The sequence below is a fragment of the Grampus griseus genome (genome assembly GCF_964374135.1).
Source record: "Grampus griseus genome assembly, chromosome: 20".
NCBI lineage: Eukaryota > Metazoa > Chordata > Mammalia > Artiodactyla > Delphinidae > Grampus > Grampus griseus.
Genome location: NC_139014.1, coordinates 12,562,945 through 12,585,874, shown reverse-complemented (window position 1 = coordinate 12,585,874; position 22,930 = coordinate 12,562,945). Strand labels below are relative to the sequence as shown.

Below are 22,930 nucleotides of genomic sequence, written 5' to 3'. Positions count from 1 at the left end.
CTTTTTTTTTCTTATCAATTTATTTGTTTTTATTTTTGGCTGTGTTGGGGTCTTCATTGTGGTGTGCGGGCTTCTCATTGTGGTGGCTTCTCGTGGAGCACGGGCTCCAGGTGTGCAGTCTTCAGTAGTTGTGGCACGCAGGCTCAGTAGTTGTGGCTCGCGGGCTCTAGAGCGCAGGCTCAGTAGTTGTGGCACACGGGCTTAGTTGCTCCACAGCACGTGGGATCTTACTGGACCAGGGCTCAAACCCGTGTCCCCTGCATTGGCAGGCAGATTCTCAACCACTGTGCCACCAGGGAAGCCCCTCCTACTTTCTTTTGTTTTTGTTTTTTTTGTTTTTGTTTTTTGCGGTACACGGGCCTCTCACTGTTGTGGCCTCTCCCGTTGCGGAGCACAGGCTCTGGGCGCGCAGGCTCAGCGGCCATGGCTCACGGGCCTAGCCGCTCCGCGGCATGTGGGATCTTCCCGGACCGGGGCACAAACCCATGTCTCCTGCATTGGCAGGCGGACTCTCAACCACTGCACCACCAGGGAAGCCCCCTCCTACTTTCTTTTGATTAGTGTTAGCATGATGTCTTTTTTTCCATTAATTTACTTTTAATCTATATTAAGTGTCTTTATATTTAAAGTTTCTTGTAGACAACGTATAGTTGAGTCTTGCTTTTTGATCCACTCTGACAATCTATGTGTTTTATTGGTATATTTAGACCATTGATGTTCAAAGTGATTACTGATATAGTTGGATTAATATCTACCACATCTGTTATTGTTTTGTATTGTCCTTGTTTTTTGAAAATGTTATGCCTAGGTAGTTGTTTTTTGCATTTATCCTGATTGGTATTCTCTGAGCTTCCTGGATCTGGGGGGAAATTCTCATTCATTCTTGTTTCAAACATTTCTTCTGCTCCTTTCTTTCTGGTACTTCCATTTTCTCTAGTACTCCTGTAACACATAGGTTATACCTTATGTAGCTGCCCCCACAGTCCTTGGATGTTCTGCTTTTTATTTTTATTTTTCCCAGTCTTTCTTCTCTTAGCTTTTTACTTGTGAAAGTTTCTATTGATGCATCCTGAAGTGCAGAGATTCTCTCCTCAGTTGTGTCCGGTCGACTAGCAAGCCCATCACAGACACTTCTGTTACAATGTTCTTTATAGTTCTTTAAGGATTTCCGTCTCTATGCTTACATCGCCTATTTGTTCTTGCATGCTGTCTACTTTATCCATTAGAGTCCTTAACATATTAGTCCTAGTTGTTTTAGATCCCGTCTGATAACACGAACACCCCTGCCACGTCTGGTTGCGATGCTTGCTCTGTCTCTACAAATTGTTTTCCTTTTAGTTAATACTTGTAATTTTTTCTTGACAACTGGATATGATGTACTGGATAAAAGGAGCTGCTGTACACAGGTCTTCAGTGACGTGGTAAGGTGCAGGATGGGGGTGGGGCAGGGCAGCGGTGTACAGTCCTATGGGCAGGTCTCAGGGAGCCTGTGCCTCTGGGCTATGAACTACATAAGAGTTTCTCAGGTTTTCTTCCCTCTTAGATGGGACAGGGTGGCTAGAGTGGGCTGGTTGGGAATTTCCCTTCTAGGTCAGGTAGGCTCTGGTTAACTCTTTTCTCCTGAAGGCAGGCTTTGTTAAGAACGCAGTACTCTAGGGACTTCCCTGGCGGTCCAGTGGTTAAGACTTCACCTTTCAATGCAGGGGGTGTAGGTTTGATACCTGGTCAGAGTGCTAGGATCCCACATGCCTTGTGGCCAAAAAACCAAAAAACAAAGCAGAAGCAATATTGTAACAAATTCAATAGACTTTAAAAATGGTCCACATCAAAAAAGAACCTAAAAAAAAAAGTGCTCTGGTCTATTTCAAACATGGTTCCTTTCCCCTCCCTTGGTTTTTTCCAATATTTTCTGTGAGAACCTGGTTGAGTTTCTGGAAGTAAAATGTACAAAAGTGTGGGGAACCCCTAAGACTGGGTTCCCCTGGGGCATTAACTCTCAGAGTTGTCCAGCAGTTGACTGCTCACAGGGGAGGTTTTTGTAGCCCAGCACCGGTCCCCGTGGTAGTCTCCACTCCTGTGTTCGCCCATCTGTCTCTCGTATCTTGGGGGTAGTGGTTTGCCCTGCACCCTCACCTCTCTTAGCTCCAAGACGAGTTGTTGATTTTTGGGCTGTTGCACTATTTATGTGTTAGGAGTAAGTGGCAGCTTCCCAGCTCCTTACACGTGGAACCTGAAACCAAAGTCCCTGCTTCATTTATTTTGAGGCACTGTTGTTGGGTGCTTGGAACCCTAGGGCTGTTGTGTGTCTTGGTGCATTGACCCTGTATCATTATGTAACGTCTTTATGCCTGATAGTTTTCCTTATTCTGAGGTCTACTTTGACATTAATATAGTCACTCCAACTTTCAAGTGTTCACAGGATATACTTTTTCTATCCTTTTACTTTTAACCTATCCATATTATTTAAAGTAAGTTGGGTTTTATTTTTTGATCCAACTGACACACTCTTAATTGGTCTATTTAGACTATTTATATTTAATGTAATTATTGATAAGATCCTACCATATTATTGTTTTTTGCTTGTCCCCTCCCCTTTGGGTTCCTGTTCTCTGCCTTCGTGTTATTTCAAAATAAATTTTAGCATTCCATTTTAATTTACCTTTTGGATTTTTCCTTTACCTTCGTTTGGTATTGGGATTGCACTAGTGACTACAACAGACAAAGCTAGCTTTTCAGTCTACCTAAGAATGTTTTACCACTTCAGTGTAGAAATGTAGAGACCTACAAACCTTTGCCTTCCTCCTTTATATTGTACTTTTGTCAATATGTGTTAAGTTTACATACACTGAAAACCCTGATAGACAATGTTAAAACTTTTACATTGGAAAGTTAGAATATTTTAAAGAAATTAAGAGGAAAAACTAGTTATTATAGTTGCCCAGATATTTACCATTTCTGTTGATCTCTTCCTTCATTCCTGAAGTTCCAAAGTTTCTGTTATTTACTTTTTGCCTGAAGAATGTCCTGTAGCGTTTCTTTTTGAGCAGCTCTACTGGTTAAGAATTCTTAGTTTTCCTTCATCTAAGAATATCTTTTAATCTGCACTCCTGATATTTTCTATGGATATAGTATTCTAGATTGAGTTACCTTAAGCCCTTTAAAATTTTTCTAGTCATAGGGCCTCCATGGTTTCTGATGAGAAATTTGTATTCAGATTGTTACTCTGTATATAGTAAGTAACTTTTCTTTGGGTGCTTTCAAGATAAAATGTTTTCAGTGTCAGTAGCCAGTGGTGTGTCTTGACATGGTTTTTCTTTGAATTTATCCTGTTTGTGGAGCTTTGTGAATCTTTACAATTATATCTGGGACATTTTTAGGCATTGTTATTATTATTATTATTTTTAAAACACCAATGTCTTTCTCCTCTTGCTGTGAATTCATTAACCCAGGGTATATTTGATCTTTTTATATTGTCCCACAGGTCCCTGAGGCTAAGGTTCGTTTGTTTCCCAGCATTTTTCTGTTGATCCACCGAATTTTTCATTTGTTAAGTTCTATAGCTTTCGGTTCAAGAGCGTTTGTCCTTACTTCATGGAGTCTGGTTACAGTAATTAAAGCCATAGAAAGCTAATGTCCTTTTCTGATTATTCCAACATGCTTAAGTTGACATCTCTTTTCTTTCCCCTTAAGAGATTTTCCTGGCTCTTTGTACACTGTATTTTTGAACTGTATTCTGGACATTGTTCATTTTATGAAGCTCTGAGTCCTGTTTAAATCCTGTAGAGAATGTAGAATCTTTTTTTTTTTTTTTAAGCAGGCAAATAACCTGGCTAGGTTCAGAATAAATGTGCCGACCTGCCCTCTGTGGGTTGTGGTTTGGGGTCAGTTGTTGGGGGTCAGTTGTTTCCCAAGCTCTGCAGTGCTATTTGGGGCCATTCTTCACGGGAGTTCAATTAATAAAGACTTTGCTTTGCTTCCTCAGTCAGTTCCAGGCATGTGCAGCTGAGGGTGAGCCCAGGATGCCATACACAGCCCTAGAGAATCTTTCTCTAACTTCCTGTCTCCTGGGTACCCGCTTTCCTGGCCCTTGGCTAAGTCTCAGGCTTTAGCCTCCCTGCGATGTTGCACACTCCTTGGGGCCAAAGAAAAGTATTTCTCCCTCCTGCCCCCAACTTCTTTGGACTAGAAGTGTCCCCTTTCCCAATTCCTCTTCTCTGAGTCCTCAGTGTCTCCAGGGCTCCTGCTTACAGGTATACAGTTTTGTGATTCCCCTCCACGTGTCCCACAGGGGCCCCCTTCCCTTGTGAGGGGAAGGCTTCTCTTGGGTATTCTGATGTTCATTCCTAACATGCAGTTCTGATATTCAGGCTGTCCTGGAGTCTACATCAGGAGATACAAGAGGGGAGAAAAATTCAGGAAAATAATGACCACGTTGGTTGTTCTTCCAGTTTTAACCCCCTTGCTACTATTTCTTTTTCAGAGGACTGTGACAGTTGCTTTATTTATTCAGCCAATGGGTGAGACACAGGGCAGAGACCTCAGAAAGACATTTCTAAAATCAGAAAATTTTGTGCCCACAGGTTTAGTCATCTCATCAGAGATCACCTGAGAGACCCATGTTAAAATCTAATTTTGTATTGCTATGGATGTAAACATAGAGGGGTAACAACAAGAGGCAGTATTCCACAGAGACCTACGGTGAGTGCTAGCCAAGAGGCTACAGTTTAAATCACGACATACTATGGGTTCTTTCACCTCCCATATTTAGGACTGAACTTACCATATGGCAACTGCACATAGCTTCATGACATGCCCCAATGCCTTCCCTTTTTTTTTGGGCCGTGCCGCATGGCATGCGGGATCTTAGTTCCCTGATCAGGGATCAAACCTGTACCCCCTGCAGTGGAAGCTCAGAGTCCCAACCACTGGACCACCAGGGAATTCCCCCCTATATCTTCCTTAGAGACTGAATGTGGGCCTCTCCGCAATAACTAACATGGCTTTTGCTACATGAAAGACCTCTTATCAGAGTTACTGAATTGTTTCCTATACCTGAAGGCCTCCTGCCTTCAACATCTTTTTCTTGGGTAAAGGTAGGTTATCCTGTACGATAGCTCTATTTGACTCAGTTTAACTTCAACAAGGCGACCCTAATGAATTACCAGAGGAGCTTTTCCTGAGTGAGAAGGGGGAGGTAAGACCTAATGCACTTTAAAGCATCTACAAAATGGACTGCACCTAAGAGCCTGTGCTCTGTGACAAGAGAAGCCACTGCAATGAAAAGCCCGCGCACCACAACGAAGAGTAGCCCCCGCTCGCTGCAACTAGAGAAAGCCTGTGTACAGCAATGAAGGCCCAATGCAGCCAAAAAATAAATAAAATAAATACATTTGTTAAAAAAAACAACATGGACAGCAGATCTGAAAAAAACATTTAGGAATGCTCCCTTTTGTTAGGAGAGAGAGTCTCAGTACACGAAGAGCAGCTCTTTTACGCTAATAGAACTGTTTTTACACTAGGGCATCAATGTCAAGAACAAAACTCCATGTGAACACTCTGTGCTTGAGCTTCATTTAGCTCCCAAAGGGGACTTCGTGTCATTTCAGTATTCTCCCTTCCTATTCCTACCCCTCAGGACATCAGCAATCCATACCTTCTAGGAGCTGGACAATCCAAGTGTTAACAGTGTGGGGACCGGAATACCATGTGCCTATTTAGACAAGATTTTCATCTCATGGGAGGATGTATCTCAGGCTGTTTGCAATGATCTTTCTCAAGCTGAGGCGCAAGTCTGCAGAAGAAATGGCAGCTACAACTAGAACCTCAAAGTAAGTTTGAAAACTCTAACATGATGGATTGAAAGCCAGCAAGACTGTTATCGCTGCCTGTGACCCAATGCCCTTTTCACACGCAAACACTCAATGCCCCCTTTCTTCTGGTGGAGTCAAGAAGCCTGAACTGCTGTCCTCACAGCAGCTCCTTCGAATACTCGCTCCAGTGCTCTAGGCCTTTGGTGTGCTCAGAGAGCATTTAAAAAAAGCAAAAAAGCATGCCTGCTTAAGCTTATCAAAATGACAATGATACTCTGTATTCAATTAAAATTAATAAAAATATTTTATTGAATTTCAGGAACTTGGTACTTTTAAAATTTCAAATCTTTGCACACAAATCACCACTATACCTTCTAGAATAGTGGAGGTTAGGACTTGAAGATTGTCACTTGTCTCTTTGTGTAACATAGCACAGAAATCCCAAGTCCTGACACGCCCCACCCCCTTCTGACCATGGCCCCCTCTACTCTGTTGTTCTAGGAGAGGACGATGAGAGGTGTGATGCATTTAAGGAGCTCAGCTGTCCGGGTGGAGACTCAACTGACGTGAGAGGAAGATTAATCCAAAAACCATGCATAGACACCTTGGGATGCGCCACATCACTTGGATCACGTGTGAGTTTCCCTTTTGTATTTTTGTCTGGTTCAGGGCAAAGCTGCTGAAATGAAATTTCTAGTCCCTGAGGGAGCTCAGAAGTTTGGCAGAAGTCAAAGCAGAGACTTTTTGAAATGAGACACTTAGGAACCACCAGTGGACAGCCGGGCGGGAGTGAATTGCAATGTGACTGTTGATGTAGCACCAGGCATCAAGTGGAGCCACAAGGACACACTCAGTGACTCCTGGGTGTTGAAGGGCTCCTGGGGATTCAAAGCTAAATTTAAAAAAATTTTTAAGTGCCCAGGACACGGTAGTTTGTTAATCTATGTTTTCCTTTTCCTGCCCTCTCCTTGATATTCTTAAATTCCTGTGTGCCAATGAATGAGCCAAATGAATAAGACAGAAGGAAAAAGGAAAGAGAATGCCCCACCTTTGAAAAAGGCATGCTCTAGCTCCCAGCAGCCAAAACTAACCTTCTCCCTTCTTTAAATTTGAGAACAGGGTACTTTTTCTTACCTATAAACCAAGCAGAAATCCCTCCAGGCCCATAAAGTCTACATTTTAGGCTCAGAAATAATCAACTGATGGACTGGGCTTATGCAGGGAAAATCTACCCGAGTCTTTCTGGACGGCTGTGGAGATGCGTCTCCTGGAGGACGCACAAGGCATTTGCTTAGTGTTGCCCAGGCCATCTCCCCATCAGGGTGGCCTTGTCCACTCACCTCCCCAGAGCTCAAGGTTAGGGGGCTGCGGTGGCCATGACTAAGGTCTGGAGCACTCAGTGGAGTGACCCGATCCCACATGTAGGACACAGCAGATCCGAATTATTTTGCAAATTGCAAACCTTCTGAGTAAAAAGAAAAAAAATATACATTCCAAGGTATCTGTAAAGTGCTGGGAGATGCAGCTTGCTGCCCTGAGGTGCTCTGATCCATCCGTGCTGCAGTCTGCAAGTTAGATTTTGCTACTGTCACACACGTGGTCTCATTCACATGATGGTTTCGTTTTTATTTTTTAAATGGCTGAGTTATAAATCCAGCTAGTGTGCAGTAATTTCATAATTTTTAATATGCATTATCTGCAACAACATTGTGACAGCTCCATACCGTGGATTGACACACAATACTTAGAACAGGTTTATCATATTTGGTCTTTAGGTAAATAATAACTGTTTTAAAATTGCCTAAATATACCATTCTGAGCTGTTTCATTCCACCAGGAAAATACAGGGGTTTTTTCCTCTCTTTAAAAAAAAAATTAAATACCAAAATAACTACATTTAAATAAATAATGACGATGACATTTAAAAATTCACAATAAGGCCAAAGCCCTCTTTCTGTTTGCATGCTGCTCAGCTCTGACCCCCAGAACCCTCTGGAAAGGTGAGTGGCTTTCTTCTGGAGGTACATGGGCTGAGGCCGTGCGGGCCTCCTACTTCTCATTCTCTCACCTTTGTTTCCTTTCCTTTCGCTTTTATTTTTTGTAGGAGAGAAGTCAGCCTTAGTACTGAATTCAGTTCTAAAAGGTTGAGGGGAATTTCCTATTACAAATCAGAAAGCAACCTAGGTGTTTCCAATGCTTACCGGGACAGAGGGTGCCTGCTTCCAAGACCCTTGTATCAACAGGCAGCTTCTGCTCCACCCCAGCAGCTGCTCCTGCCGTGAGGGGGGCAAACCGCACCATCATCGGGTGGCCGGCTGGTCGGACGATGCCGAGAGCTGGTGACGGCACCTAAAATAGCGAACGTGCCACGGAGAGATCTGTGATGTTTGTTTGAAAAGGGTGTGTGATAAAAGATTGAATCTTTTTTTCCAAATGAAGAAGTAATAGTTCTTTTGTTTTAAACATACACAATACATAGGAGACTTGTTTTACTTAGAGTGGAAAATTATGCCAGGGACAAAGTCAACACAAAGAAACAAACAACAAAAAGTAGCAAGAAAGAGAAATGGGTAAGTGCAGCTCCGCGAGCCTGGCAGCTCTTTCCGTCAGGGTTACAAGTGGCCCGCGGGTGTCCGTCTGTGTGTCTGTCCGTCTTACACACGGAAATGGAGGTGGATTAATTCAGGTAACTGCTCTAACGTGGAAAATTTGTAGATGTCAAGTAGCTCCACTTAACTTAAACAGGACAGACAAAAGTAAATCATTCCATAGGCTGAAAACAAACAACAAAAACAAACAAAACTACTTTGTTTCTTCTCCCCAAATGAAATCCACACAAAAGGTCCTGTGTGATTCCAAAATTACCAGAGTAGAAATGGAGTGATCTGAAATGTCAAAGACCCCATTATTTTGTAAAGAAAGAAAGTACACCTCAAAATATTCTAATTCCACGTGTGAACAACAAAATACTGTCTTGTCTACTGGTGGCGGGGTGGCTCCGGCCCAGCAGGCCTGCTCGCACCGGGTGCGTCCTCCCTCGGAAGGACTGAGAGTATCTACTCGGAACTAAGCTGAGCGCTGGGCGGGGAGACACTGCCGGAGCCCAGCTTTGCTGCGTGTGGTTTTGTTCAGGGGTGACTTCAGTCTTTAAATTAAGGAGTTTTAAGGCCACCTGGGTTTGTGTTTCCAGTGCTGAGGTGAAGTCCAACCGCAGGGCCCTCTACCCACCGAGGGAACGCGCTCTGAGCGTCGGTGAGAGGCAGTGTCTCCTTTTGGCACCACAGAGTTGACGTTAAAGTGAGAAACACTCTCCTGGCCGCTAGTTCTGGACGCCCTTCTCCCGCACGGCTGCCGGCGGCGCATCCATGCTCAGGGCGATGACGAGGCCCTCGCCATCTTCTGTCTTGACCCGCTTTAGCTCTGGCTGCTCCGCCGGGTCGCCGTTCTGGCGCTTGGTGGGCAGGGAGGCCGACGCCGAGGCGTGTGTCGCCAGCATGTGCAAGGGACTCGCCGCTGCTGTGGAGAGACAGTGAGTCAGCGCCCATGCTTCTGGATGGACCCTCGTCCCCACCACACATTAACCGCGTGAACAGTGAGTCTGTTTGTTTATGAACAGCCGGCATCTGTTTATTGCTTCCAATCGTGTGCTGTCTTGCTGAAGCGAGAGGAGGGGTAAAGGGACTGAGGCAGAGGTGGGGCACAGAGCAGATAGCTTTGCTGTTTTGGCCCATGGGCTGCTGCCGGCTTCTCCCCGATGCAGAGTCCCCAAACCCAGAAGGGGATCGGGGTGCAGCAAGCCAAGCCTGCATCGGAGCCGCACACCTTCTCCTGAGCCCAGCCTGTAGGGAGGGAGCTCTGCGCGCCCTGGGCCGGCTTCCCCACACCCCTCCACCCAAGCCCTTCTTCTCTCCAGTCTTCATTACAGAGGGGGCCTTCCTCCTCATGGGGCTCTCACTGGGCACAAGGGTCTCCACCACCTCTGATCTCACCTGCCTTGTGCTCTGCACAACCAGGCAAACTGGTCGTCCCACACCTGGAAGTGCTGCTTCCTCCAAGGGGGAAAGCAGGCCTGGGCTGGGAGGAGCCTGGAGCTATTCCACTCAGAGGGGCTTGGGGGTGAGTGGGGGGTGGGATGTGTGCTGGAGGATGCACAGTGACCTGGAGAAGCAGCATCCTGTCCAGGAAGACCCCTGCCCTCCCACCCCATGCCCTCATGCCCCAAGGGAGGTTTAGGACCATGGCAGCAGGTGGCCAGATGGAGAAAGATAAGTGCACAAAGAGCTGGGAACAGCGACCCTGTCTCCTGAGCACGCCTGAGTTCCAGCAGTGACACGCGTGCTGTCCTGCCACACTGATGTTAGTAAGTAGACATTACGGCTGCTGCAATTCATGACAGTTTGCTCTGCATGCTGCATAAGAGCTGTAAGTATAAGGAGTTTACGCCAAGCTTTATAACTTTAGGTGTTTAACATACTGCTTTAGCTGGCACGGGGATTACAGAATTTCCTCTCAAGAAATGGAACTTGAAGCTAAGTGAGATGAGGGAGGGTCTACAAAATGAGAGACAGGAAGCCACGGGACACAGACTGAGGTCAAAGAAAGGGCAGCTCTGACACTGCCAGGATGCCAGTGTCTCCACTTTGATCTCCAGATTCAACACCATTCCAATCGAAAGTCCCAGTAGGAGTTTGTGTAAGGAAATTTCACGTGCATGCCTTTAGGGAACAAAGGGACCAGCAGCTGGACCCTGGTTAACATGGGGCCTCTGACCACCTCCAGTGTCATCTCTCAAGAACGACTGCTGTGTCACTTTCATGAATAAGGGCATGTGTGGTGCTGGGGCAGCACTGCCACGGAGCCTGGGTTCTTCCAGCAGGACACACACTTCACTGCTGCAGTCCATGGCAGAGACCCAGAGCCTTGGCTAGTCTAGGAGCTGCCCCATTCTGGCTTGAATAAATGCTATTTCAGGAGGATTTAGTGGTTGTAGAATCAGAGCAGAATGGAGTTAACGGTAGATCAGTGCAAACGGTCAAAGCCTGAAAAATGATGTGACTGGAAGAAGGGGCTGGTGTGCTGGGGCGGGGCAGCAGAGAGCAGGGCCTGCTGTCTGGGAGGCAGGGATGTGGGTGGAGCCTGGGTCCCAGATTCCCAAGCAGGCATGGCGTGGTTCCTAGGCCAGGCTGAGCAGGGTCTTCCGCTAACTGCATGAACTGCAGACCCTTAAGAAAGGTGACAGAAAGAAAAGGACCAGGACAGTGAGGGAGACTGAGGAGTGGGCAGAGGAGAAATCTCAGCAGGAAGAGTGCAAAGGGGCACTCAGGCTACAGTGAGCAGGTGGGACGCCACCTAAGCACGGTGTCGGCCCAAGACTCCGTATCTGACCAAAATGATGAGGAGTCGTTGAAGAAATAACACAGCCATAACCATGCTAGTGAACCACACATGTGCAACTGTGACTGAAGCCAGGGCCAAGAGCCCACCTCACAGCTGGACTCACCCTACCTCTCCACTGCCCATGAACACCAGGCATCAAAATGCCAGGCTTTCCTTTCCGTGCCCTCCTTATGCCCGTGGTGGCAGTAACTGGAGCTCAACGCACGTTCCTGGGGAGACGGGCTTCCTTTCCCAAGGGTGAGAGGGCAGCTGTGACAATGTGCTATGACAATGTGCTGCACCGGGGCGCTCTCGAGAGGCCACGCAGGTGCCCACAGAGCAGGGAGAGCACCATGTTCCTGTTGGGGGTACTCTGCCCTCAGTCACATGGTGCCTCAGCAGGAGGGTGACTCAACTCCAGGGTCACATTCCAAGGGGACGCCAGGCACCATCCTGACCCCTCTCGCCCCCCCACCCATCTAATTAATTAGCACTGTCTGCGTACACAGGCAGAGGCCAGCAGCTCCAACCTGGATGGTGGCACGGCCTCCTGGCTGATCCCCTGAAGCCCCCAGCCTCCCTGTGGCTGTGAATGCCCCTGAAATACCCATCTTAGGCTTGGACACTCGTTGGTTCCCCAGCTTGCCTGCTTCCCACACCAGCAGCCCCTGGCCCTGCAGGTCTCCCTGCCAACGTGCTGTCCTACCCAGTTTCCTGGCTGTGTCCTGGGATGCACTCTTCACTCAGGCGAGACTCAACTCCCCTCCAAGCATAACGCACGGACACATTTCCTGCTATAGCCCAGCACCACTGCTCCTAAGAGATGCCTGACACGGCTGTGAGTGAATCAGTGCCCAAAGCTGAGCCATACCAGGTGAGATACCAAGCTGGCAGGTGCTGAGCTGCTGCCCCGGGGAAACACGGGGTAGGGCTTGTCAACTGATCAACACATACCTTGTTTTATGTGGCTTTTGATTAAAGACGACTTAATCTATACTGTTGATCCATTAACACTGAACTCATGCCTGTACTTTCTCCATAAGGCACATCACAGCCTTCAGTGCCTAGAACACTCCAGGCCTTTTCAGAACCATGCTCGGAGTCCACTTTAAACAGCAAAACCGGGACTTCCCTGGCGGCGCAGTGGTTAAGAATCCACCTGCCAATGCAGGGGACACGGGTTCGAGCCCTGGTCTAGGAAGATCCCACATGCTGCGGAGCAACTAAGCCCCTGCGCCACAACTACTGAGCCTGTGCTTTAGAACCCGTAACCCACAACTACTGAGCCCACAACGATGCAACTATTGAAGCCCGCGCACTTAGAGCCCAGGCTCCGCAACAAGAGAAGCCACCGCAATGAGAAGCCTGTGCACCACCATGAAGAGTAGCCCTCGCTCACCACAACTAGAGAAAGCCCACGTGCAGCAACGAAGACCCAATGCAGCCATACATACATATACATAGAGTTTTATTAAAAAAACAAACAGCAAAACCACCAACAAAAATTACAAAACATGAAAACCGTGGCCCTAAGAAACAGTGAGTACAACACGTGTTCACAGTGGGAGCTGAAATGAGGAGGGGGCACTGCCGAGTTGTGCTCGGCTGGGAACCAGCATGCTGAACTTGAATACTTTGCTGCTCTGCACAAGCCCGCAAAGGGCTGTGAAATCAATACAATGAGTACTGATCTGGGAGTTATAAGTAAATTTCAGTGATCTGCAAGAAATCTGCAAATACGGAATCCATGGATACAGGCTCAAGTGTGTGGGACCACCTACCAGGAGTCCCACAGAGCAGCAGCCTCACACGGGGCGGGTGTTGCAGATGCAGAGGCAGAGGCAGAATGATGCCCCAGAGGAGGCGGCGCCGCCTCACTGCTAACCTGGCCACGCCCCACCAAGTCCAAGCAGCTCCTCCCCTTGCGCCAGCGGAAGACCGTGCTGGTCCGGCGGGCGCTCTGCCTGCTGCTACCACAACCTGCAAGTGGTTCCCGAAGGACGCTGGGGTAAGTCAACAGAGCACACCACCAGGCAGATGGAGAAGGCTCCCACAAAACCCTTTCACCTCCTCAACACCTAGCAGGGCCTGGACCCCAGGGCAGCACAGGCTGGAGGCTGGGGCCACTTTCTTATAAGAAGGAATAATACCTGTGAGCCCAGGGGAGACTATTCAGGACAACAGGTGGGAACGCTGGTCATAAGAGGACACTGTCTGCAGGGTAAAGACACCTTTCCTCCCAAGACCACTGCCCCACAAGATGGAGGTCTAGGGTAGCAGAGTCTCCACAAAAATGGACTAAGTACCTGTGACCATAACTGTGGTCCAGTGCAGAAGAGGCTGAAAAGTGGCCAGAGCATGTTGGACTCAACCAATGGAATACACTGTTTTAACAGACTAAAGGAGTAACGACCATCTTAACACACGACCATCTTAACACAGAAAAAGTATGTGACAAAATTCAACACCCTTTCATGATAAAACTACTCAGCAAACCAGGAATAAAAGGAAAAGTCCTCAACATAGTAACATGTACGATAACCCACAGTTAATCAGCTTCGATGGTGAGAGACTGGATGCTTCCCCCAAGATCAGGAACAAGACAAGGATGCCTGCTTTGCCACTGCTAGTCAACACTGCATTCGAAGTCCTACCAGGGCAGCTGGGCAGGAAAGGGGAATAAAAGGCATCCAAATGGGAAAGGAGGTAAAAAACTATCTCTACTGGCAGATGACATAATCTTTATATATAGAAAATCTTAACAAATTGACATAAGGAAACCCCCTAATCAAAAAGTAACACAATCAGGGCTTTCCCGGTGGCTCAGTGGTTGAGAGTCCGCCTGCCGATGCAGGGGACACGGGTTCGTGCACCGGTCCGGGAAGATCCCACATGCCGCGGAGCGGCTGGGCCCGTGAGCCATGGCCGCTGAGCCTGCGCTCCGCAACGGGAGAGGCCACAACCGTGAGAGTCCCGGCAAAAAAAAAAAAAAAAAAAGCAATACAATCAATTAGTATTAGTGTTTGAATTCAGCAAACTTGCAGGGTACAAGATCAACATGCAAAAAAATCAGTTGTATTTCTATACAGTAGCAATGAACAATTTCAAAAGAAAATTATGAAAAGAATTCCATTTAGAAAAACATTCAAAAGAAATAAAATAGGAAGAATTTTAACCAAGACTTAAACACTGCAAGACTTATATACTGAAAACTATAAAACACTGAAGAAATCAAAGACCTAAATAAATGGAAAGACATTCCATGCTCAAGGATTAGAGAATTAATATCATTAAGATGGCAATACTACCCAAAGTAATCTACAGCTTCAATGCAATCCCTATCAAAATCCCATTTTTTCCCCCAGAAATGGAAAAGCTGATCTTAAAATTCACATGGAATTGTAAGGTATCCAGAATAGTCAGAACATTCTTGAAAAAGGATGGTGGACTCACACCTCCGGATTTCAAAACTTCCTACACAGCTACAGTAGTCAAAACAGTGTGGTGTTGGCATAAGGGTAGACACGAAAATCAGTGAAATAGAACTGAGAGAAATAAATGCATACATCTGAGGTCAACAGTTTCAACAGTGGAGCCAAGACCATTCAATGGGGAAAGAACAGTCTCTTCAACAGGTGGTGCTGGGACAACTGGATCTCCACATGCAAAACAATGAAGCCGGGCCCTCACATTATATACAAAAATTAACTCAAAATGCATCAAGGACCTAAACATAAGAGCTAAACTATAAAACTCTTAGTAGAAGAAAACACAGGAGTCTAAGTGTAAGTCTTCATAACCTCAGATCTGGCAATGAATTCTTACATATGACACCAAAAGCATAAGAAACAAAAGGGAAAATAAACTTGACTTCATCAAAATTAAAAACTTTTGTGCATTAAAGACACTATCAAGAAAGTGAAAAGACAAACCCACTGAATGGAAGAAAATATCTGCAAATCATATACAGGTATCCCCCCACGCCCCCCTTTGCAAAAGTTCCCTTTATGCCACTTCACGTTTATGAAAGACCTACGTTAGTACCCATTTTTGATAATGGAAAGAAATCTGAAGAGGATTTTCACTTTTATGGAGAAAGGCAAAAAGCAAAAATAGCGTTTACCATGTGTTTTGCAGCGAGCCATTGGAGAGGCAGCAGCAGCCCGAGCAGTGAGTGACATCGCCAAGTTCCTCCCCAGGAACCATACTCCATCTCAGCATCAAGCCGCCAGAGCTCTGAACTGTGTCTCTGAGTGTCTGTGCTCTACCTTGACTCATTTTGTGCATCTGTTAGGTTTCACAGGAACCCTCTACTTTGGATAGCACGGGAAACCTGTATCTGATTAGGACCTAGTATCCAGAATATATAAAGAGCTCCTATAACTCGACAACAAACAACCCAATTTAGAAAAAAAGTCTAAGGATTTAGACATTTCTTCAAAGATGCTATACAAATAACCAACAAGCACATGAAAAGATGCTCAACACCATTAGTCATGGGGAAAATGCAAATCAAAACCACAATTAAGAGTAAGATGGCCATGATCAAAATAAAGGAGAAAATACCAAGTGAGGATTTGGACAAATAAGAACCTTTGCACATCATTGAGGATGGAATGGAAAATTGTTGTGGCTGCTGAGGAAAAGTTTGGTGGCTACTCAATAAATTAACAGAGAATTACCATACAACCCAGTAATTTCACTCCTAGGTATACACCCAAAAGAAATGAAAACAAGGACTCAAACCGATACCTGTATATGAATGTCATAGCAGCAATATTCCCAATAGCCAGAAGGTGGAAACAACCAAAATGCCCATCAACTGATGAATGAATAAACAAAATGGAAACATATTCAGCTAAGGAATGATGTACACATGCTACAACATGGATGAACCTCAAAACATTGTGCTAAGAGGCCAGCTAAGAAGAGCCACAATTCATACGATTCCATCCACAGGAAATATCCAGTACAGGTAAATCCACAGAGATGTAAAGTACATTAGTGGTTACCAGGGACTGAGGTAAGTGGGGAATGGGGAGTAACTGCTTAATGAGTGTGAGATTTCCTTTTGGGGTGATGAAAATGCTTTTCAACTAGTTAGAGGTGATGGCTTCAAAATACTGTGAATGTACTTAATGCCACTGAACCACATACTTTAAAATGGTAAACTTTATATTATGTGTATTTTATTGAATACCACAATTTTAAAAAAAATACAGATGATTTGAACCCTAAGGAGACACTGGGTATAAAAGAATTATTGTTGGGACGACTTCCCTGGTGGCACAGTGGTTAAGAATCCGCCTGCCAATGCAGGGGACATGGGTTCGAGCCCAGGTCCGGGAAGATCCCACGTCGCGGAGCAACTAAGCCCGTGCGCCACAACTACTGAAACTGCACTCTAGAGCCCGCGAGCCACAACTGCTAAGCCCGCGTGCCACAACTACTGCAGCCTGTGTGCCTAGAGCCTGTGCTCTGCAACAAAGAGTAGCCCCCGCTCCCACAACTAGAGAAAGCCCGTGCACAGCAACGAAGACCCAACGCAGCCAAAAACTAACTAAAAGAATTACTGTTTATTTTTAAAACTATAACAATGGTATTGTGCTTATATACTAAAAGAGAGTCCTTCTTTAGAGACGCATGCCAAAACAGGGAATGACATGTCTGGATCTGGGTGGGAGCAGATGGGACGGGTGAGGAATATGGAACAAGGCTGGCTGTGAATTAATTTTCAGAAAGTTTGTAATTTTCCGTAATAAAAATTTAAAATACCAAAGCTTCTGATTTTCAAAATTCATTAGTACTAGGCACTGCTTCCCTTTCTTGAGAGTGACTTTCAAGGGTAAGGGAGGTCACAGCTGGGTCATACAGCATCCACATCACACCCAACAGCAGTTTTCAAAAAAAACCACCATCAGAGTCTCTACTTGCCCATGGAATCTTTCTATAAGCTGATCTGCCACCTCCTCCCTCCTCCCCTTTCTCAACAGCCTCTCTCTCACCCACTCAACTGGGCTGCTTTTGGGGATGCAAATGTCAAGATGGAGCATGAAACAAAGGAAGAGTGGAACACTGGCACTGTGGACCTGACTTACTACTGACTAGACATCAAATCCTCTTCTAGACCAAGTGATTTCTAAGTAAAAGGTTGAGACTAAATTCAAGGAGAACCAATAAAATTTCCCACTAACAGATAACTCCCACTAAAAGATGACTAAAACTGGAAGGAGTTTTAGCATTTCTTCTACCCTTCCTTCTTCTGAGTGGGAACAAGGTTTCTCAGGGCTGACCCAGCACTTTGCCTACTGTTCCCAGCAGTGATTGTCAATATAATACAATAATTGTGTGGTTTTCTTTAAAGCCCAGATATATTGAAAAATGCATCTTTAATACTACCTACCTATCTATCTATCTATCTACCTATCTAGCTGTGCCATGCGGCTTGCAGGATCTTAGTTCCCTGACCAGGGATTGAACCTGGGTCCATGGTAGTGAAAGCGTGCAGAGTCCTAACCACTGGACAACCAGGGAATTCCCAAATACAATTTTTAAAGAATTATAAGTTTGGTTTTGATCAATTCTATAGTTATAACAATTGATAAGTGAATCCTTATAGTCACAGACAATTAAATCTTTAATATTTCTCCATTTTATTATTGCAAAGAAAATATGTACTCAGTAAATGACATTTAAGCATAAAGTATGTGGCACTAGCACAAAATCTGTGGGGGACATGGGATTGAGCCACGAGGATTGGCGAGCCTGCTTGTCTGTGTGCTGATATGTGGGTGAGAAGGGGCATCAAATCAGAGCAGTATTCAGAGCCAGGAGCACGTTTAAAAGAATAATGTAAGTTTTATTTTAAAACATCAGTATTGGGAATTCCCTGGTGGTCCAGTGGTTAGGACTCCGCACTTTCACTGCTGAGGGCTCAGGTTCAATCCTGGTTGGGGAACTAAGATCCTGCAAGCTGTGCAGCACAGCCAAAAATAAAAATTAAAAAAAATATTTTAAAATAAAACATCAGTATTTTCAATAGTGGAAAATTTAATTCCTTGCTTATTAAATTTATAAAGAAAAATTTTAGACACCAATTTAAATATGTGAAAGGGATACACAGTTTCTCAAACTCCTTAGACAGGTGGCCATAAAAGGGCCCTGACCTGCACAGCAGTTCTCAGAAGGTCTGGAACATGTGAGAAATGTACATTCTAGGGTCCCAGGCCAGACCTGCTCAGTTGGGGACTGTGGGAGGGAGCCCTTGAGTGATTCTAAGGCACATGGTATCTGGGAATCAACAGCCTACACCATGGCTTAAGACAGGGAAGAACAGCTCTGACCAGAAATAGACTGTCCACCTCTTGACACCACCTGCTCACAGCCACACACAGGGCCACCAGGTTTGCCACATCTGGACCACCTGTGACAACCAAGTAATTCATGAAGAAAAGAAGAATGAGGCCTGAAAAACTCTTAGTTACTTAGGAGACACCAGGCTTGAGGAAGAAAGCATTTTAAATGGGCAACTGGTTGCAAACTTCTCAATTTATCCACAAGTGGCAGGTTACCTATTACTTAAAAACAAAAAACTCTCAGTGGTTAGTCTTCCCTAGAAAAGGTTGCAGATATTATTCGTCCATTAAATTTGGGGAGGAGCAAGGGGGAAGCGGAACCACATGAGGTGTCTGTCCCAGGTCTCTGTCCCTTAATAGCTCAGTAAGGAAGGATTCAGAGGTCAACACTATTAAGCCTTCTGTTCCCCACCCTCTTTCCAAGAAACTTTCTCTGGGCACAGAGAGCTACTTTGAGCCAGTAGCTTCTGATTCTACTGCTTGGAGTCCTGTAGTTGAATCACGACAGCCCACGTGTGTGGACAGCAAGCACACTCCACATGCCTGGGTGAAGCCTCACTGCAAAGACGTCTGAACACCAGTTCCAAGGAGCCCAAACTCCTGAGCTGACTTAACAGCCAGCTGGACTCCTACCCTTCACACTGCTCCACAGGACTGGGTGGAAGAAGGTTCTCTGTCCTCTGGTTTAAAAGCCAGGCTCCCTTAGGCTCGTCCATGTCAGAACATCCGTGGGAGCTATGTGCACGGGGCTCCAGAGGGCTTTCAGAGCAAAGAGAACAGGAGACCAGCATTCTCCCCTTCCACCATCAGATACTCTCAAGCACACCCGTGCCCCAGGGGAGGGCACCGCCATTGGACAGCTCAGCTGTGACAGCCCCCAGGTTGCTTCTAGGCCACACCCAGATGTCTACAAAAGGTGGGAGTATTTTCATCTCTCTAGATAAGCAAGTCCCCTACATACAAACCTTCAAGTTGCAAACTTTCAAGATGCAAATGTGCATTCCATCTACATCAGGCGTGGGTGAAACTGCAGCCTGCCCTCCGTCTCCTATTGCTGTTGATCCTTCAGCTCTACCATCTCCCACCTCCTCTCCCTTCTCCAGTCAGTAACATTTCTTGCCTGTTCACTCCATGCCAGCCCCCGTATGCCAGCTGTTGTACTGTACTACTGTACTTTTCAAGGTACTGTGCTGTAAGATTAAAAATGTTTTATTTTTTGGTGTTTGCTTGTTTTTTATGTATTATATGTACGAAAAGTTATTAGAAACCTATTAACAGTACAGTACTATACAGCCAATTGTGTTAGTTGGGTACCTAGGCTAACTTTGTTGGACTTACGAGCAAAATGGACTTAAGAACGCGCTCTTGGAATGGAACTTGTTCATATGTAGGGGACTTACTATATTTAGAAATGCTTCTCTCTTCAGATGGCTCCTCCAATGGGAATCACATGGGAGCCAATTCCCACAGCCAATTCCCTGGTATCCTATAGCACTATTCAGTTTCCTGTAGTTTACAAATGCAAACATTTCTTCAGACAAAAAAATTAAAATTGTAACAGAATGAAAACCTTGAACACCACGCTCCATAAAAGGACAGCAGAGGACCTTTGCTCAAGTTGTTAGCACCCAGTAACCCATGGAGGACACTGCTTACCATTATTCACCTGGCCGTGGATGGCGGCGGGGATTGGCACCACGTGAGTCCCGTTTTGTGTTACAGTTTTTATTGGAAGCTGGTGCTGACCTAGAGGTGCCTGCTGCACTATGGTGACCGTCTGGACAGGGGTGGTCTGTGACGTCTGAATGATCCGGCCAGCGGCACCTAGTGTGGCATGGCTAATCGCAGGAATAGGTTCTACTTTCACTAAATTCAAAGAAAAGGAAAAGAGAAAAAATGACACCAACTAATATTACTGGGTAGCTTACAGAAATCTCACTAGTTTGAAGTACAACAAACCAGGCGGCGAGCAGCCCTGCTCCAGCACAACATTACATAACATGTTAGCAGCAAGGGGGTCAGGATGAATGAGGCTGGCGGGTTTCTAAGAGCTTGAAAAGCTGCCCGAAGTGACTGCTTCCGCTGCTCACCTTTTACTTCTCTGTGGTCTCCATTCTCTTGTGGCTCTGCCTTAGGGGGGGCCAGCACGGCCGCCTGAGTGACCACAGCCTGTCCTGCGACGGTGTACGTATTTGCCGGGGCCAGTCCGGCCACGCTGGTGACAGACACCGCTGGGATCTGGTGGACGACATGAACCGTCTGCACGACGGGCTGCTGGGAGGTCGAGGTGGTCACAGGGGCGGCGACAGTGTAGGTAACAGGCTTGATCGTCGGTGGCAGTGGTCGCTGCACGGCGATTAAGACGGGCTGACTAGACAGAGGTGAGCCTACCAAGGACGGGAGTGGAGGTGAGGCTCATACATCCCAAACCAACTAACTACGACCCCTCACTAGCAACATGCAGACTGATTTAAGAAAACAGGACATGGCCCTTTCGCCTGGTAATAATAAAGTCATTCATGATGAAAGAAATGACATATTTAATGGGGATATTTAATGTATATCTAACTGCTAAAAAGGCAATCTCTGCTTTGTTCACATTTCTTTTCTTTTTTTTTGGCTGCACCATGCGGTACGCAGTACTCCCTGACCAGGGATCGAACCCGGGCCCCCTGCAGTGGAAGCACGGAGTCTTAACCACTGGACCACCAGGGAAGTGCCTGTTCAGATTTCTTACAACACCTCTTCCCACAGTTCTCTCATCATGAAAAAGAAAACCTCAACACAGGATATGGGAAGAAGCTGCCCAATGAAGCCTGAAGGAGGGGGCCATGTTCCCCAAGATCAAAGTCTCCATCTTATGATAGGTGCAGAGGAGCAGGAAGTGTGGAGACAGAGCTGGCAGACAGCAGCTCTGCCAGTCTCTGTTCTTTCTGATTTGGGCGTTTAGGCTCCAGCAACAGGAATGGGGGCTGGCAGGGGGTGTTGCCAGCACGGCCAGGAATTCCAATATACCAAAATGCACATTTTGCCAACCAACTAGGAACCATGACAAAATTACTTTGGACACATTTTCACACTTTTTTTTTTTTAATTCCCCAGGGCACATATTTTTATTCTACATTGCGACTTTTATAAGTACACTGAGAAATGCTCACCTATTCATTAAATAGACATTTTTTTTTGCTGCTAATGTCTACTTTGTCTAATTTATGCTATTTCTTTACGAGGGGAATCTTTCTCATAGATTTTTGAATGATGAAGCAACTAAGAAACGGGTTAATTCTAAAATTTTTCAGGCACCTACATACAGAGTCATAAAAGTTGACTGATTTTTTTTTTAACACAGTGCAATTAATTTTTCAGAGCCTATAAAATAACATTCAGGTACTATGCAGAAAGTATCAGGCACAAGGTGCAAAGGATCCAAGGCCTCTTGCTATTTCTTCTCTGATGAGACTGGCTCACATGCTCATCTGACCCACCCCTCTCCCACCACACTTGCCCTCTGCACATCTCACCTGGTGCACTCTGGGCAAACCGTGCCTCCTGGATGACAGCGAGTTTGGGCTGTGAGGCACCAGGCTCGGGCTCCAGAGGGGCTGGTGAACCTTCCCTCGACAGGCTCTCAGGGGTCTGGGCGCCACTGGAGTGAGCAGACAGCACTCCAGCATGATTGGGGGAGGCTGGGGCACTTCTGTATGACCAAAAAGAAGACAGTGGATTTTTACAGGTAAAGCACTCATAAAGCTGCCTTGTTTTAATAGGTGTATTTTGCAAAAACAAAGGTGTCATTTGTCTTCTGCCAACCAACTACAGTTCCTTAAGTCTTACTTTAGGTGTGATGCCTGTGACCTGAGATGGACACTTAGTGAGGCTGGCATGGCTGTGACAGAGCCACTGTATGCAGGGCGCCGCTGCTCCACACCCAGCACAGGCCGCACAGCATGGGGCGGGACTGGTTGCTTCCCTAAGCAGCTCCCATCCACAGCCAGGCAGCAGGAGCCAGCAGCGTGCGAGCCGGCTGGGGCTCAAGACTTAACATTACAGTCATTTCTTTTTTTGGTTTAAAAACAGAAATCTACTAATGGAGCTAAAAATATGGATTTTAAAATCAGGCAATTAACACTGTATAAACCAATCTTGAGTTTAAGCAGCTAAGATGTAGCTTTAAAGAGCTTTTCACATCCAAGAAAAAGGAAAAAACATGATTCATCAACGTGGCATCGTGATATTGCCGACTCATCATATTGACAATATGCATTCAACGAAGCAACAGTGTTACATAGGAATGAAATTTAAGTAAAACTTTATAATCTGAATTGTTTCAGACCACTAGAAACAAAAATACATGGGTGGCATCCAACATTTTTTTTTTTCCAAATCCCC

The 22,930-nt window shown here is 45.8% G+C and overlaps 1 protein-coding gene across 2 annotated transcripts in view; it reads right to left on the bottom strand.

Annotated features, from left to right (window-relative positions):
- Positions 1 to 6,141: 6,141 nt before the first annotated feature.
- The window catches only part of FOXK2 (forkhead box K2), a gene marked incomplete at its 5' end in the record, with an annotated part of 70,772 nt that continues 53,983 nt past the window's right edge, over positions 6,142 to 22,930 (bottom strand). Inside the window, 4 exons of one of the 2 annotated variants that reach the window (XM_082678091.1) lie at positions 6,142 to 9,326; positions 20,198 to 20,407; positions 20,632 to 20,928; positions 22,063 to 22,238. In XM_082678091.1, the coding sequence (XP_082534217.1) occupies positions 9,130 to 9,326; positions 20,198 to 20,407; positions 20,632 to 20,928; positions 22,063 to 22,238 (880 nt within the window). In that variant the 3' untranslated portion in view covers positions 6,142 to 9,129. The remainder of the gene's footprint in view (positions 9,327 to 20,197; positions 20,408 to 20,631; positions 20,929 to 22,062; positions 22,239 to 22,930) is intronic. The other variant, XM_082678092.1, reaches the window with a different exon arrangement.